The following is a 12,503-nucleotide window of genomic DNA, read 5'->3' on the forward strand; positions in this document are numbered from 1 at the left end:
AGCAGGCATACGAGGCTTGCAGCACTGCCTTCCTCCCGTCTCTCTCCACTTCCAGATTCTCAGCCCGGCCCACAAAGTGAAATGAAGTAGAGGAGGGAGAAAACGTGCTCATAGTTCTGGCTTGGTTCCTATTGCAGAGCGAATGATTGCCTGCTAGTCAGAGCAGGACGGCGCCTGCTGTCTGGTAAAGCTCACACAGAAGCGCTGGCGCTTTGGCATAAATGAACTGCCACCCTTGTCCCCTGCCCGAGACGGGACGTAGGGCACCCACAGCCTCTGGGCAGCCCGGGCCAGGGCCTCGCTGCCTCTGGGGGAGGGATTTCCTCTACACATCTACCTCAATTTCCACTCCTTGAGTGCCTTTCCCACTCGTATTATCACTGTCTGTCAACGCCAAGGGACACACAAGGTCTGGCAGTGGGTCAGGTAATGACATGACAACAGTACGTGGACAGCTGTGGCGTTATTTTCTGTTTATTGGTACTGTGGAGCTGGGTAAGCTCTGGTACATGACAGCAGTGGTTCTGTAGATGTTAGATGGTGTCCCAAAGCCACTACTTTCTATTTAATGGTACAGCAGAGCCCGGAAAACTCCGTTTGATGCCAGCAGTGGATGTGTGGATGTCAGATGGTGTCTGCAAACCCACGTGCTGGGGCTGCTCCCACCTCCTGATGGATAGCGGAGAGGAGCAGTAGGGCAGATGCCGTGCTTGGGGCTGCTGGGGGCTGCTGGACCAGGTCTGTTTCTCCCTGGCAGTGGAATTCCAGTTTTCTGAGGAAGCCCCTGAGTTGACATTCCTGGGGAGCCACTCCCACCGCCTGAAAGATGGCTGAGGGGACGGGGAGGATGGTACCCGGGGAGACTGTGGGCTGCTGGACCGCTCACGCTTCCTCCAGGCAGCAGTTGCAGGTCTGCTGGATAACTGCCCCAGGCCAAGACCCTGGGGGTGCTGCTCCCACCTCCTAAAAGATGGTGGGGAGGAGGGGGAGGGCAGCGGGGAGGCCTGGGGGGACCTGGGGCGGCCAGGCCTGTCATGCTGGGGCAGCCACGGCCGTCCTTTGAAAGATGGTGCAGGGAAGGAGGAGGGCAGTGGGGGTGCCTGAGGAGGCAACTCCCGTCCCCTGAAGGATCGTGGAGGGGAACGGGAAGGTGGTGACCGTGCCTGGCAAGGCGGGGGGCTGCCGGGCCGGTGGCGCTTCCCCCAGGCAGCAGCTGTCCTGTCGGACAGTTTCCCCGAGTCTGCACTCTGCGGGGATTTCTGCCATCCTCTGACCGATGGTGGAGGGGAGGGGGAAGGCAGAGGTGGTGCTGGGGGGGGGCTGGGGGCTGCTGGGCCTGGTCTGTTTCCCCGTGGCAGCGGTTTTCCAGGTGTCTGATGATGCACCCGAGCTGCCACCCTGGGGGGGCTGCTCCCACCTCCTAAGGGATGCTGGAGAAGAGGGGGAAGGCAGTCGGGGTGCCTGAGGGGGCCACTCCCGTCCCCTGAAGGATCGTGGAGGGGAACGGGAAGGTGGTGACCGTGCCTGGTGAGGCGGGGGGCTGCCGGGCCGGTGGCGCTTCCCCCAGGCAGCGGCTGTCCTATCGGACAGTTTCCCCGAGTCTGCACTCTGCGGGGATCGCTTCCATTCCCTGACCGATGGTGGAGGGGAGGGCAGAGGTGATGCCAGGGGGGGCTGGGGGCTGCTGGACCTGGACTGTTTCCCCATGGCTGTGGTTTTCCAGGTGTCTGATGATGCCCCCGAGCTGCCATCCTGGGGGGGTTGCTCCCACCTCCTAAAGGATGGCGGAGAGGAGGGGGAGGGCAGAGGTGGTGCTGGGGGGGGCTGGGGGCTGCCGGGCCTCTCAGGCTTCCCCGAGGCAGCGGCTGTCTGGGTGCCGGACGATGCCCCCGAGCCGACACACTGAGGGGACCGCTCCCGTTCCCTGAAGGATGGTGGTGGGGGACGGGGGGGCGGCGTCGATGCCCGCTGGGACCGGGGGCTGCTGGGCCTGTCGCTCATCTGCCAGGGAGCAATTGTTTGGGTGCCGGCCGATGACCGCAAGCCTCCGCCCCGGGCGGGTTCCTTCTGCCCCTTGAAGGATGGTGGAGGAGGACGGGGGGGCGGCGTCAATGCCCGCTGGGGCCGGGGGCCGCTGGGCCTGTCGCTCATCCCCCGGGATGCAGAGCCCAGGCCGGTGGGCCGCGGGGGCCGAGGTGGGGGTAGCTGAGCCCGGCGGCTGTCCAGCCTGGCAGGGGCCGCTCTGGTGCTGCCCTGTGGCAGGCAGGCAGGTTGTTCCCGCACAGGTGGTTGGCGATGGCTCTGCCTGTCGGGCCACTCGACGTCAGCAGACTGTTCGTCTGACTGCGAGCTGGAGCTGCTGCTATCGTCCTGCGCTTCATCAGCTGCAGCCAGGCGCCTGCGGAGAGAGAAACGTGCTGAGGGCACAGGAGAGCCCCTGCTCTCCTTCCTCAATGGCAAAGAGCCGCCCTCGGCTCCCAGCCTGTCTCGGGCCCAGCAGGAAGAATGGGCCGAAGCTGCTTTCACTAGAAATGCCTCCTGGCTCACGGCAGCCCTACAGTAAAGAGTTGGGCTGGATGAGGGTGGGGGTGAACAACAACTCACTGCTTTCTCTTCCTGCACCACCAGAAAAGAAGACAGCACAGAATCATCGTTAGCAATAGGGAAACCGGGACAGATGCGGCAAGTTCCAGGTACAACTTCTGTGCATCTTTAACTTGCTCAGCATTTGCACGTCCTTCACCATCCACACCTGGAGGAATAAAGTGGTCGTTGCTGTGTCTTGTGCCATAGCGGCAATCTCGCAGGAGCTCTGACATTGCCACAACATGCTCTTTTTCATTTTGTTGGCCTCCTGGAACAAGGGAAAATCCCCAGGCTGCAATGCTTTCCCTGATTCCAGGGGAAGCAAAGGGAACTCCCAGAGGCGCTGCACAGCAATGCACTCTGGAGGCTCTTTTGCTTCTCAGCTTTGTTTATACTCTGGCTCTGCCACGGTCCAGACTTTCCTGGGCCATGGGATTGCTCCTACTTCTCCATCGTGCTCTAAGACTTCTTTTGCACTCGCCCACCCTCGCCTCATGAGGCTGGGCAGTGCTGCTGCAGGCAGGCACACTGTGACCTTTTGGGGCACATTGTCTGACTAAGCAAATCTCATTAGAGCAGAAGGAGAGCGCGTGGATCTGTTTAACCAAGTGCTGCTATGAGTGACATGGACAAGAACAATTGCTGTGTCGGGCAGGGAGTGCTGCCCTGAGCTCCCCCCTCCCACTCGGAACCCACTCCTCGGGGGCAGAGTCAGGCCCTCTCCGCAGACACCTGAACCTGCCTCTCCCTTTTTGCCTTTCTCCCGGCATGGGCACAACTTGCACGCTCCTACTTTTCTCCGCCTTACGAACTCCTGCCTGATCGTTGCTTACCTGGATTCTTCAGAAAAAAACCATAGATCCAGTTGTGTTGGGCTTTCCCGGGCTCTGACAGCTCTGTGAAGAACGAGAGAAAGGCCAAGTCTCAGCACGGTGCAGGCAAAGAGGAGGCAGGACGGGAGGCTCCCTCTGTGCCACTGCCCCATCTATGAGTCAGTGCATCCCTCTGGACCTCAGCTTGCAGGAGGGATCCTGCTCCAGGCTGCTGGTGTGCCAGGCGCCTCAAGGGAGGCACACCAAGCTCTGGAATGCAGGGACTGTGGCAGGGAGATACGTTGGAGGGTCCTATTTCCTCTCCTCATCTGCTGAATGTGCTTCCCCTGGCCTTGTTCCCAAAAGGACAAAGTTCCTAAGTCCCTGGGAGCTGGGTGTGATGAGAGGGGAGCAACCTCTAACCACGGCCACGGAGCTCTACGAGCGAGGAGCCTGACGAGGGGCTTTACCTGGAGCGCCAGTCGTGTGCTTGGCCTCTGCTTCCCCTGCAGGGACGTGCAGTGTGCGACGGCTGCCTTGCTGAAATGCATCCCTGTGCACAGGCTCTCTGTCTGTCTCTTTAGAAAGGAGGGAAGAGAGCGGGGCTGTAAGTAACTGCTTCTCACCAGGAAGATGGTATCTTCGGGAGGCACCGGTTCTCTAGGCACAGCAGTCAAGTTTAGGAACGAAGCCTGGGCTTTTTGTGGTGCGCCTCATTCCTAGTCCAAACTGTGTGCCATTCTGTGAGATAAACTGAAGTGCTGCACACTTTCCAGTTTGCGAGCACAGACAGCAAGACCTGTCCTGCTGGGAGACCAGCAGGTTGCAGGCAGGCTTCTTATTCACGGTGCACCTTGTGCGATTCTGGCAAGTTACAAGATGATGCTACAAACCAGTTCAGACACAGAGGCGTCACCACCGCAGGGCTCTGATCCATCCTTTCCTGCTGTGCATGCTACACCTTCTCCATGTATCTACCTAGAAACTCAGCTTCCCGCATCTTTCAGAGAACAGACAGAAAGACACCCACCATGTGCTGCCTTCTCCTTCATCATTTTCTTCAGGACATGAGAGAGCCTCTGCGGATATTTTCCAGTTTTTGATGCCTCTTTCCATTCCTCAGGACCTTAACAGAAAGCATGAAAATACATTTCAGACAAAGTACTGAACTGAATGGTCTTTTTGGTGAAGTCAATAAAGACAAGAGCCACCCGGGGACACCTGTGGGGCTCCAGCACAGGAGGCAGCCAAGGGTTTTTGCCCGGCCTTCCCTGGAGGCACTTCTGCACCCAAAGGATGAGGAGAACTTTCCATCACGCTGCAATCTACACAGCTGCATTACAGAGTTACGCAAGTTGCAGAGGTGCCGGGTGAGCAGTTGGCTGGCACTCAGCAGCTTTCTGGATACTCTCTCCGCGCCATGTGAAACAATCCTCAGAGACAGCGTGGAAGAACATTTGGGTTTTCTTACCGGATGGATCTCTGATGTACAGAGACAAAGCCAGCAGGACACTGGGAGCACACAGCACCCAAGAAACAGTGACTACCCAGGCTTCTCGTGGAGTAGAAATCACCGGGCAGTGAAAAGCTGAACCCTTCCTGAACTACCACAACCACATATGAGCAGAGAGCGTGAGATGAAGGCTGGTGACTTACCTCTGGCATCCAGCCCAGGCTCAGGAACAGGACTCCCTTCTGGTAATCCACCAACAGGGCCTGCAGGCACAAATGTGATCAGACACAGGTGAGGACAGCTTCCACTGCACCTGGGGGCCTGGTTCTTTTTTTCTGCAGTGACCTGCAAGGACTGACGGCAGGTCGGAGAATGACACGGCCCAGAAGGCAAACGGACAGGTTCTCTCCTCCAAAGAGTGGCAAGGGTTGCCTTCCCACAGATATGTGACAACTCTCCAAATAAAGAAATACTCAGGACTGATCTGTGTACAGCCTTCGAGGCACAAAGAGACTTGAAAGACCCCTGGAGTTTCCTGACTACCCAAATAATCTATGACAGCGCTCACTTTTCTGCCTTCAAGGAAGCAGGCACAACTTACCTCTGGGTTCCCCCTGAGGCACAAAAGCAGTCATCACCCAATCATCTGGATACGGAGCACCATCATCTAGATGCAAGAACAGAAGAGGGATGTTCCCATGGCATGTTGTGATCTCCTCCCTCAGTGATGGGGGAGGGCTCAGCTAATGGATGGCAGACTCAGGCCGTGATTGCCAAAGCTACAGGGTGACCTGGAGCCTGGCATCGGCAGCTCTCCGAAGCTCTCCAGGCCACGTGCAACACCCCTCCGGGACCGCGTGGAAGAGCACACCAAGAAAAGACACCTGAAGCCATCTGGGCTCTGGCCGGGGGTCTCTGCTGGGAGCCAGGATTCATCTATGGGGAGCATCGGGAAGCCGGAGCTGAAATGCTCCCGCTTTTCCCAGCACACATCTTCTGAGCTCCCCCTAGGTCAGCCCCGGCCGAAGAGCGTGCTCAGCCAGCAGCAGAGCCACGGCCCGGCACGGCTGGAGCCAGCCCTGCAGAGCACTGCTTCCTCACGCCCTCGCCTGGCTCCTGCGGTGCTGCCCGTCCCCCCCATCCCAACACCCCCACGGAAGGCAGCCCCAGGGCAGCGCGGCACACGGGGACAAGAGCCCGGAGCTCTCGCCCTCGCCGCCACTTGATTTTGGCCCCATCTCTGCCCACCCACCTGCTGCTGGCACTCGCCATGGAGCGGCACAAGTCTCCTGGGAACACGCGGCTGTCAGGAGGAGGAGGAGAGCAAGGCGGGCGGGGGCCGTGGCCCCCCACACTCGTGCCATGCTGCCACCACCACCGCTGCAGCCACAGCGAGTGCTGCTGGGCGGCACAGAATGCCTGGGGCACACGCTGAGCATTGTAAGCTCATGGCACCAGGCGGGGCGTTGTGACCCCACGTCCCCATGATGCACATCTGTTCCGCCACCAGGGCCAGCTTCCCCCTGGGCTTGCTGTGTGTGCTGCTGTGCTGGGGGAGGATTCCCAGGCATCCGGAGCAGCAGGAGACCGCTGCTTGTCGCATGGATGGCACGGAAATGGGGAACGCTGGAACGGCTCGGCTGGGAAGGGACATTAAAGACACAGAGATGCTGTCAAAGGAGAAAGAAAATCACTTCAGTGTTGTTTTTACTGCTGCGTGCAAATCAAGAGATTCACTTTTCTCTTGTAATGCCAAAACCGGTTCTTCAGTGACATTTCCCCTTCAACCCTCCCCACCCCACAGCGCTACCTCTCATTTTCTCCTACCTCCCCTCTCCTCCCTTCCTTTGCTTCCCCTCCCCTTCCCCCTCTTTTCTCCTTTTCCCCTCCCCTTCCCCCTTGCCTTATGCCAAACTTACCTTTCCTGCTCTTCACTGAACTCTTCTGGATTCTCCTGCCTTTTGCTGCTCCTCTTGCCTTGCTTTCCTTTGCAATGCTCTGCATTGCTCTCTCCATATTTCTTGCCAGCCATTCTTTTCTTAGCTCTTACTCTTCACTTTTTACTTTGCTTTTTTCTTCTATTCTCTTTGCCTTTCTTCTCTTTTCATATATTATTTTCTAGTTCTTCTTTTCTTTCTGCTTTTATTTTTTTCTATTTCATTCTTCTTTTTGCTCTTTTTTTCCATTAATTTCGTTTTTTGCTCTTTTTTCATTTTTTTCTGTTTTCAACTTTTTTTTCTTATTTTTATTATATATTTTTTTCTCTATTTTGTTTCTTTCTTTTTCCTTTTTTTCTTTTTTCCATGTTTTCATCCTTTTTTCTTTTCTTTATTCTTTCTTGTTTATTCTTTCTTTTTTTCCCCTCTTTTTCTCATGTAATCTTTTTTTTCTCTCTTTATTCCTCATTTTTTTCTCTTTTTTCTTTTTCTGTCTTTTTTTGTCTGATTTTGATCATAGGTTTTCCTTTACCCCCCTTTAACCTAGCCCACAGCCCTCATCTCTTGGGGAGACAGCAAGGTGGCCTGGAGCTACCCACAGCTCCTCCTGGGCAGGTCTGCTTCAAGCCCACAACCCAAAGGACCAAACCCCTCTTACCTTTGGGCCCAGCTTCTTCTCCTTCCGCGTTGCTCCCGTGGCAAGCAAGGGCTCAGCTCTTCCCACATTCCTCCATTCCTGCAAGGTTGCAATTTTTCACTCTTTGCCTTGCTTTGCTTTGCTGTGCTATGGTTAGCTTTCCTACTTGTTTTCTCTACATTTACATGCATTGCTTTTTACTTTTTATTCTTCCTTTCCTCTTTCTTTCTATTTTCCTTACAACCCTCCCCGTTTCTTTTTTGTCACTTGTTTGTTTCTTAGTTGGTTTTTCTTTTTTATTCTTTTATCTTATCTTACTTCTTATTTTATTACTTTTTCTTTCAGCCCCCTGAAGTTACTTTATATCCATCTGTTGGCCCCCTTTATCCCCCTTATCGTTTCTGTATCTGGGCCTCCTCTTCTTACGTGGGCCTCCTCTCCCCACATTACCCTATAGCCTCCCCGTAGCCCCATATTCCCCTATACTTTACTATAGCCTACGCAAGCCCCCTAGAGCTCCCCTACGGACTTCTATAACCTCACATCTCCCTATGTCCCACCTACACCCCTCCACAGACCCCTATCGCGCCTGTTTCTCCATATCACACCCATCGCCCTGCTCCCTCTAGCCCCACATGGAGCAGATTGTCTTGAGGGAGATCATGTGGCATGTGCGGGATGAGCGGGGGATCAGGCCTAGCCAGCATGGGTTCATGAAGGACAGGTCCTGTTTGACCAACCTGATCTCCTTCTATGATCTAGTGGCCCATCTGGTGGATGAGGGAAAGGCTGTTGATGTGGTCTACCTAGACTTCAGCAAAGCCTTTGACACTGCCTCCCACAGTATTCTCCTGCAGAAGCTGCAGCCCGAGGCTTGGATGGCTACACTCTGGGCTGGGTGAGGAGCTGGCTGGAGGGCTGGGCTCAGAGAGTGGTGGTCAATGGAGTTAAATCCAGCTGGCGACCGGTCACGAGTGGTGTTCCCCAGGGGTTGGTGCTGGGGCCTGTCTTCTTCAAGAACTTTCTTGATGACCTGGATGACGGCATTGAGTGCACCCTCAGTAAGTTTGCAGATGACACCAAATTGGCTGGAAGTATGGATCTGCCTGGGGGTAGCGAGGCCATACAGAGGGATCTGGACAGGCTGGGGAGCTGGGCTGAAGCCAATGGGATGAGGTTCAACAAGACCAAAGGCCGGGTCCTGCACTTTGGCTACAACAACCCCAGGCGACGCTACAGGCTTGGGGCAGAGTGGCTGGAGGACTGCGTAGAGGAAATGGACCTGGGGGTACTGACTGATGCTCGGCTGAACATGAGCCCACAGTGTGGCCAGGTGGCCAAGAGGGCCAACAGCATCCTGGCTTACATCAGAAACAGTGTTGCCAGCAGGAGCAGAGAGGTGATTGTTCCCCTGTACTCAGCACTGGTGAGGCCGCACCTCAGGTTTGGGCCCCTCACTGCAAGAAAGACATTGAGGCCCTGGAACGTGTTCAGAGGAGGGCAACAAAGCTGGTGAGGGGTCTGGAACACAGGCCATATGAGGAAAGGCTGAAGGAGCTGGGAACGTTCAGCCTGGAGAAGAGGAGGCTCAGGGGAGACCTCATTGCTCTCTATAACTTCCTGAAGGGAGCTTGTAGTGAGCTGGGGGTCGGCCTCTTCTCTCGTGTCATTAGTGATAGGAACAGAGGGAATGGTTTCAAGCTACGGCAAGGGAGATTCAAGCTGGACATTAGGAAGTATTACTTTTCAGAAAGGGTGGTCAGGCACTGGAATGGACTGCCCAGGGAGGTGGTGGAGTCGCCGACCCTGGGGGTGTTCAAGGAAAGACTGGATGTGGTGTTGAGGGACATGGTTTAGTAGGAGCTATTGATAATAGGTGAACGGTTGGGCTGGATGATCTTTTAGGCCTTTTCCAACCTTGGTGAGTCTATGGTTCTATATCCCCTTCTAGCCCACCTATTTGCCCCCTGCAGACATCTGTACAACCACATTCTCGTATATCCTCCCCCAGCCCCACCCGGCCTCTGGAGCCCCTTCCCAAACCCCCCCAATGCTCCCTATGGCACTGTATCCCCCCATAAGCTCCTCACAGCCCTCTATTGCCCCAAATCCCCCTAGACCCACCCCTAGAGCCCCATATACCCCAATCCCCTAGCACAGCCCACTCTAGCCCCGTGTGCCTCCCTATATCCCAACAGCCTTCCGTAGCCCCCTGCCCCCCCACAGCCCTCCCCAGGGGCGGGACGGAGCTGCACCGGACCAATGAGAGACGGGGGGTGGTGCGAAGGCTAGGGGGTGGATCTGATGGATATGGGATGGGCTATGGATATAGGATGGGATACGGAATGGGACAAAGTCATGGGATATGGATATGGGATGTCTATGGGGTGGATCTGATGGGTATGGGATGGGATGGCTATGAGATGGGGCTCTATTGGTTATGGGGCCAGAGGGGCTATGGGGCCAGGATGCTGCAGTGACCTTTGTCCCCAAAGATCCCCCTCCAATGTGAGATGTGGAGCCCCACAGCTGCTCCTCTGCCCTTTATTATTTACATGGGGGTGTGTGTGGGGCATCCCCCAATCCCCCATTATCGAAAAAATAAATCCTAATTACAAAAGTAAGGGGTGTCACCCCCGCCCCCTGGGAACAATGTGGTCTGTGGGGGTGGACTGTGAGTCACGGTGACACTTGAGTGACGGTGACACCAGAAGACACTGACACTCAGTGACACCCAATGGCATCCGGTGAAGGTAACACCCAACGATGGTGACACCAGCGACGCTGTGTCACACCCACCCATGCCAGACCCCACATGTCCCCGACTGTCCCCAGCCCCCCTCCCTGTACCCCTCCTCGTCACCTCTTCAAAGAGGATGGCACTGCGCTGCACTTGTGCCACCATGGCAGGGGAGACAGCGTGGGACACTCATGGACAGCCAGGGTGACAGCATCCAGGAGCTGGAGGACGCTGATGGGTCTCTCGAGGTACGTTGGTACGGCTCCAGGTTCCACGGTTACAGTGACAATAAAATTGACCTAGTATTTATTTTAATACAAACAGACATTTTTGGGGGCGATCCCAAGGGGACAAAGCAGAGCGAGAACATGTCACTATGTGAGGTTGTCCTCAGAATCCCCACTGGAGACCTCTAGAGTAGTCCAGGAACCTCTGGGGATCCCCTGGACACCCCCAAGACCCCTCCAGGACATCCCCAGACCCTTCTGAATGACTCCAAGGACCTCCTGGACCCACTTGGGGACCAACTGGATGCCCCAAACCCCTCTAGGACATTTTCACATTTTTCTGCATGACTTCAGGGGTGAATAGGGGAGGTGGTGGGAGGAAACAAGGGGTTAATGAGGCTTCCATGCTGTGGAAAAGAGGTTGGAGGAGACTTTAGGGGGACAGTGGGGGAAGGGGGGGAACAGGGTCTCAATGTTGAATGAGAGTCTGGGGGGGGAACTCAGTGGGTTGTGTTGGGGAAAGAGGTGAACACAGTCTCTACAAGGCAGAAAGGACATCTGGGGGCAGACGGAGGAGGGGGAGAGGAAAGCCAGGGGTTGTGGGGGACTTCTATGGGGCAGAAAAGGTGTCCAGTTATGGGGGGATTGGAAGTCAAAATGGGGGAACTGACTCCAGGGGTCACATGGAGGAGCGCATGGGGGGGGGGGGGTACAAGGGACTCTTGGGGTCAAAAAAGGGGTGAGGAGGTGGAGGGAGAAGGGGGGACAAGGACCCTGGGGGTCAAATAGAGGGGAATGGGGCATGGTAGGAGACTCTAGGGATCAGAATGGGGAAAATTGAGTGGGGGCACTTGGGAGGAGGAGAGGGGATTCTGGGGGTCAGATAGAGGGGACTGGGAAAAGGGGGGGGGGACCCTACAGGACAGAATGGGAGACATGTGGGCAGGGGGGGACACTAGGGATCAGAACGGGGCACTGGGAAGGGATGAGGGGCCGGGGGGGGAGGGGACAGACTGGGGGACCCTGGGAGTCAGAATGGGGGAGGCACAGAGGGGAGGGGTGGAAAAGGACTACAGTGATCAGAATGGAGGAAATGGAGGGGGGGAACAGGGAGAGGGCGTATACCCGGGAGTGACACAGAGGAACTGGGGGGTGTGGGCGATCAGCGGCAGCGGGAGAGGGGGGGAGGGCAGCGAAAGACACGGGGTGGGAGAGGCGGCGAGACGCAGGGCAGCCGCCCCCGCCGAGCGGAAGCCCCAAGCACCGCAGAGACCCCGCGGGGCCGAGTCAGAGCCGCACGCGGCCCCCAACCCCCTTAACTCAGCCCCCGCCGCGGTGCTCCCCAACACCCACCTGGAGGAGCCGAGGCGGCGTCGGAGCGGTGCGGGACACGGCACGACTTCCGCACGGCCGACTCCCCGGGTCGCAGCGTGATGACGTCTCTCGGCGGGGACGGCGCGTGCGCGCTCAGGCGCTGTCGCCATGGGGACGCCGTCACGCATGCGCCGTCGTCGCGGGGACGGCTGCTCGCGCCGCAAGGGGGGAGTGCGCGGTGTTGCCATGGCAACGCAGCCCGCACGCACGGCCTGAAGCCCGAGTGAAACTCCAGGGGCAGCAGGGGGCGAAGAGGACGGGAGGGGGGGGAACGGAGAGCCCTCAGGGATCTACTCGGGAGGTGGGGGAGGGGTCAGGGGCAGAGCTCCGGGGAGGGCGGTGCTGAGTGGGGCTGAGAGGAGACCCCGGCGGCTCCGAGCTCGGGGCCAACGGCCTCTCCCGCATGCTGCATCTCAGCCAATCGGAGCCGGTGGCGCTGCCGCTGGCCAATGCGAGCCCGGGGGCGGGACGGCGCTGCACCGGACCAATGAGAGGCCGGGGGTGGGAGTAACTGCACCGGACCAATGAGAGCAAAGCACACCGGGTTCCGCCTGGCCTGCTCCGAGCCCCAGACCTACTAGGAGCATCGCAGAACGTAGGCTGCTCCGCAAAGCGGGGCTGGACATCTGCACACAAGAAGGTCATCGGACCAAATTCAGAGCTGGCACCAAGCTTTTCCCAGAAGCTCTCTGCCGTCAGCTCAGCCATCGTGTTTCATTCTCTCCTCACCTCAATTG

General features: G+C 57.1%; 1 protein-coding gene across 1 annotated transcript; it reads right to left on the reverse strand.

The window, feature by feature from the left end:
• Positions 1 to 417: 417 nt before the first annotated feature.
• LOC149912144 (uncharacterized) lies at positions 418 to 12,042 on the reverse strand. Its single transcript, XM_090132728.1, has 12 exons — positions 11,746 to 12,042; positions 10,289 to 10,464; positions 7,447 to 7,524; positions 6,104 to 6,521; positions 5,453 to 5,518; positions 5,055 to 5,114; positions 4,429 to 4,524; positions 3,869 to 3,976; positions 3,420 to 3,482; positions 2,605 to 2,752; positions 1,392 to 2,398; positions 418 to 1,327 (listed from the first exon to the last, which is right to left on the reverse strand). The coding sequence occupies exons 2-12, from the start codon at positions 10,328 to 10,330 to the stop codon at positions 555 to 557; spliced, it is 2,859 nt and encodes a 952-aa protein (XP_089988854.1). The 5' UTR covers positions 10,331 to 10,464; positions 11,746 to 12,042; the 3' UTR covers positions 418 to 554.
• Between the last annotated feature and the right edge of the window lie 461 nt (positions 12,043 to 12,503).

This window comes from Phasianus colchicus, unplaced genomic scaffold (assembly GCF_987193195.1).
Source record: "Phasianus colchicus unplaced genomic scaffold, bPhaCol1.hap1.1 HAP1_SCAFFOLD_43, whole genome shotgun sequence".
Lineage (NCBI taxonomy): Eukaryota > Metazoa > Chordata > Aves > Galliformes > Phasianidae > Phasianus > Phasianus colchicus.

What these genes read in the sequence shown, in the direction of transcription:
- LOC149912144 (XM_090132728.1), bottom strand. Translation starts at nt 10,330, where the DNA reads ATGGTGGCACAAGTGCAGCGCAGTGCCATCCTCTTTGAAGAG. An exon ending in GCCTCAGGGGGAACCCAGAG is followed by an intron (nt 5,115 to 5,452) that starts GTAAGTTGTGCC and finishes TTGTGCCTGCAG; the next exon opens with GCCCTGTTGGTGGATTACCA. An exon ending in GCCTGGGCTGGATGCCAGAG is followed by an intron (nt 4,525 to 5,054) that starts GTAAGTCACCAG and finishes CTTTCTGTTAAG; the next exon opens with GTCCTGAGGAATGGAAAGAG.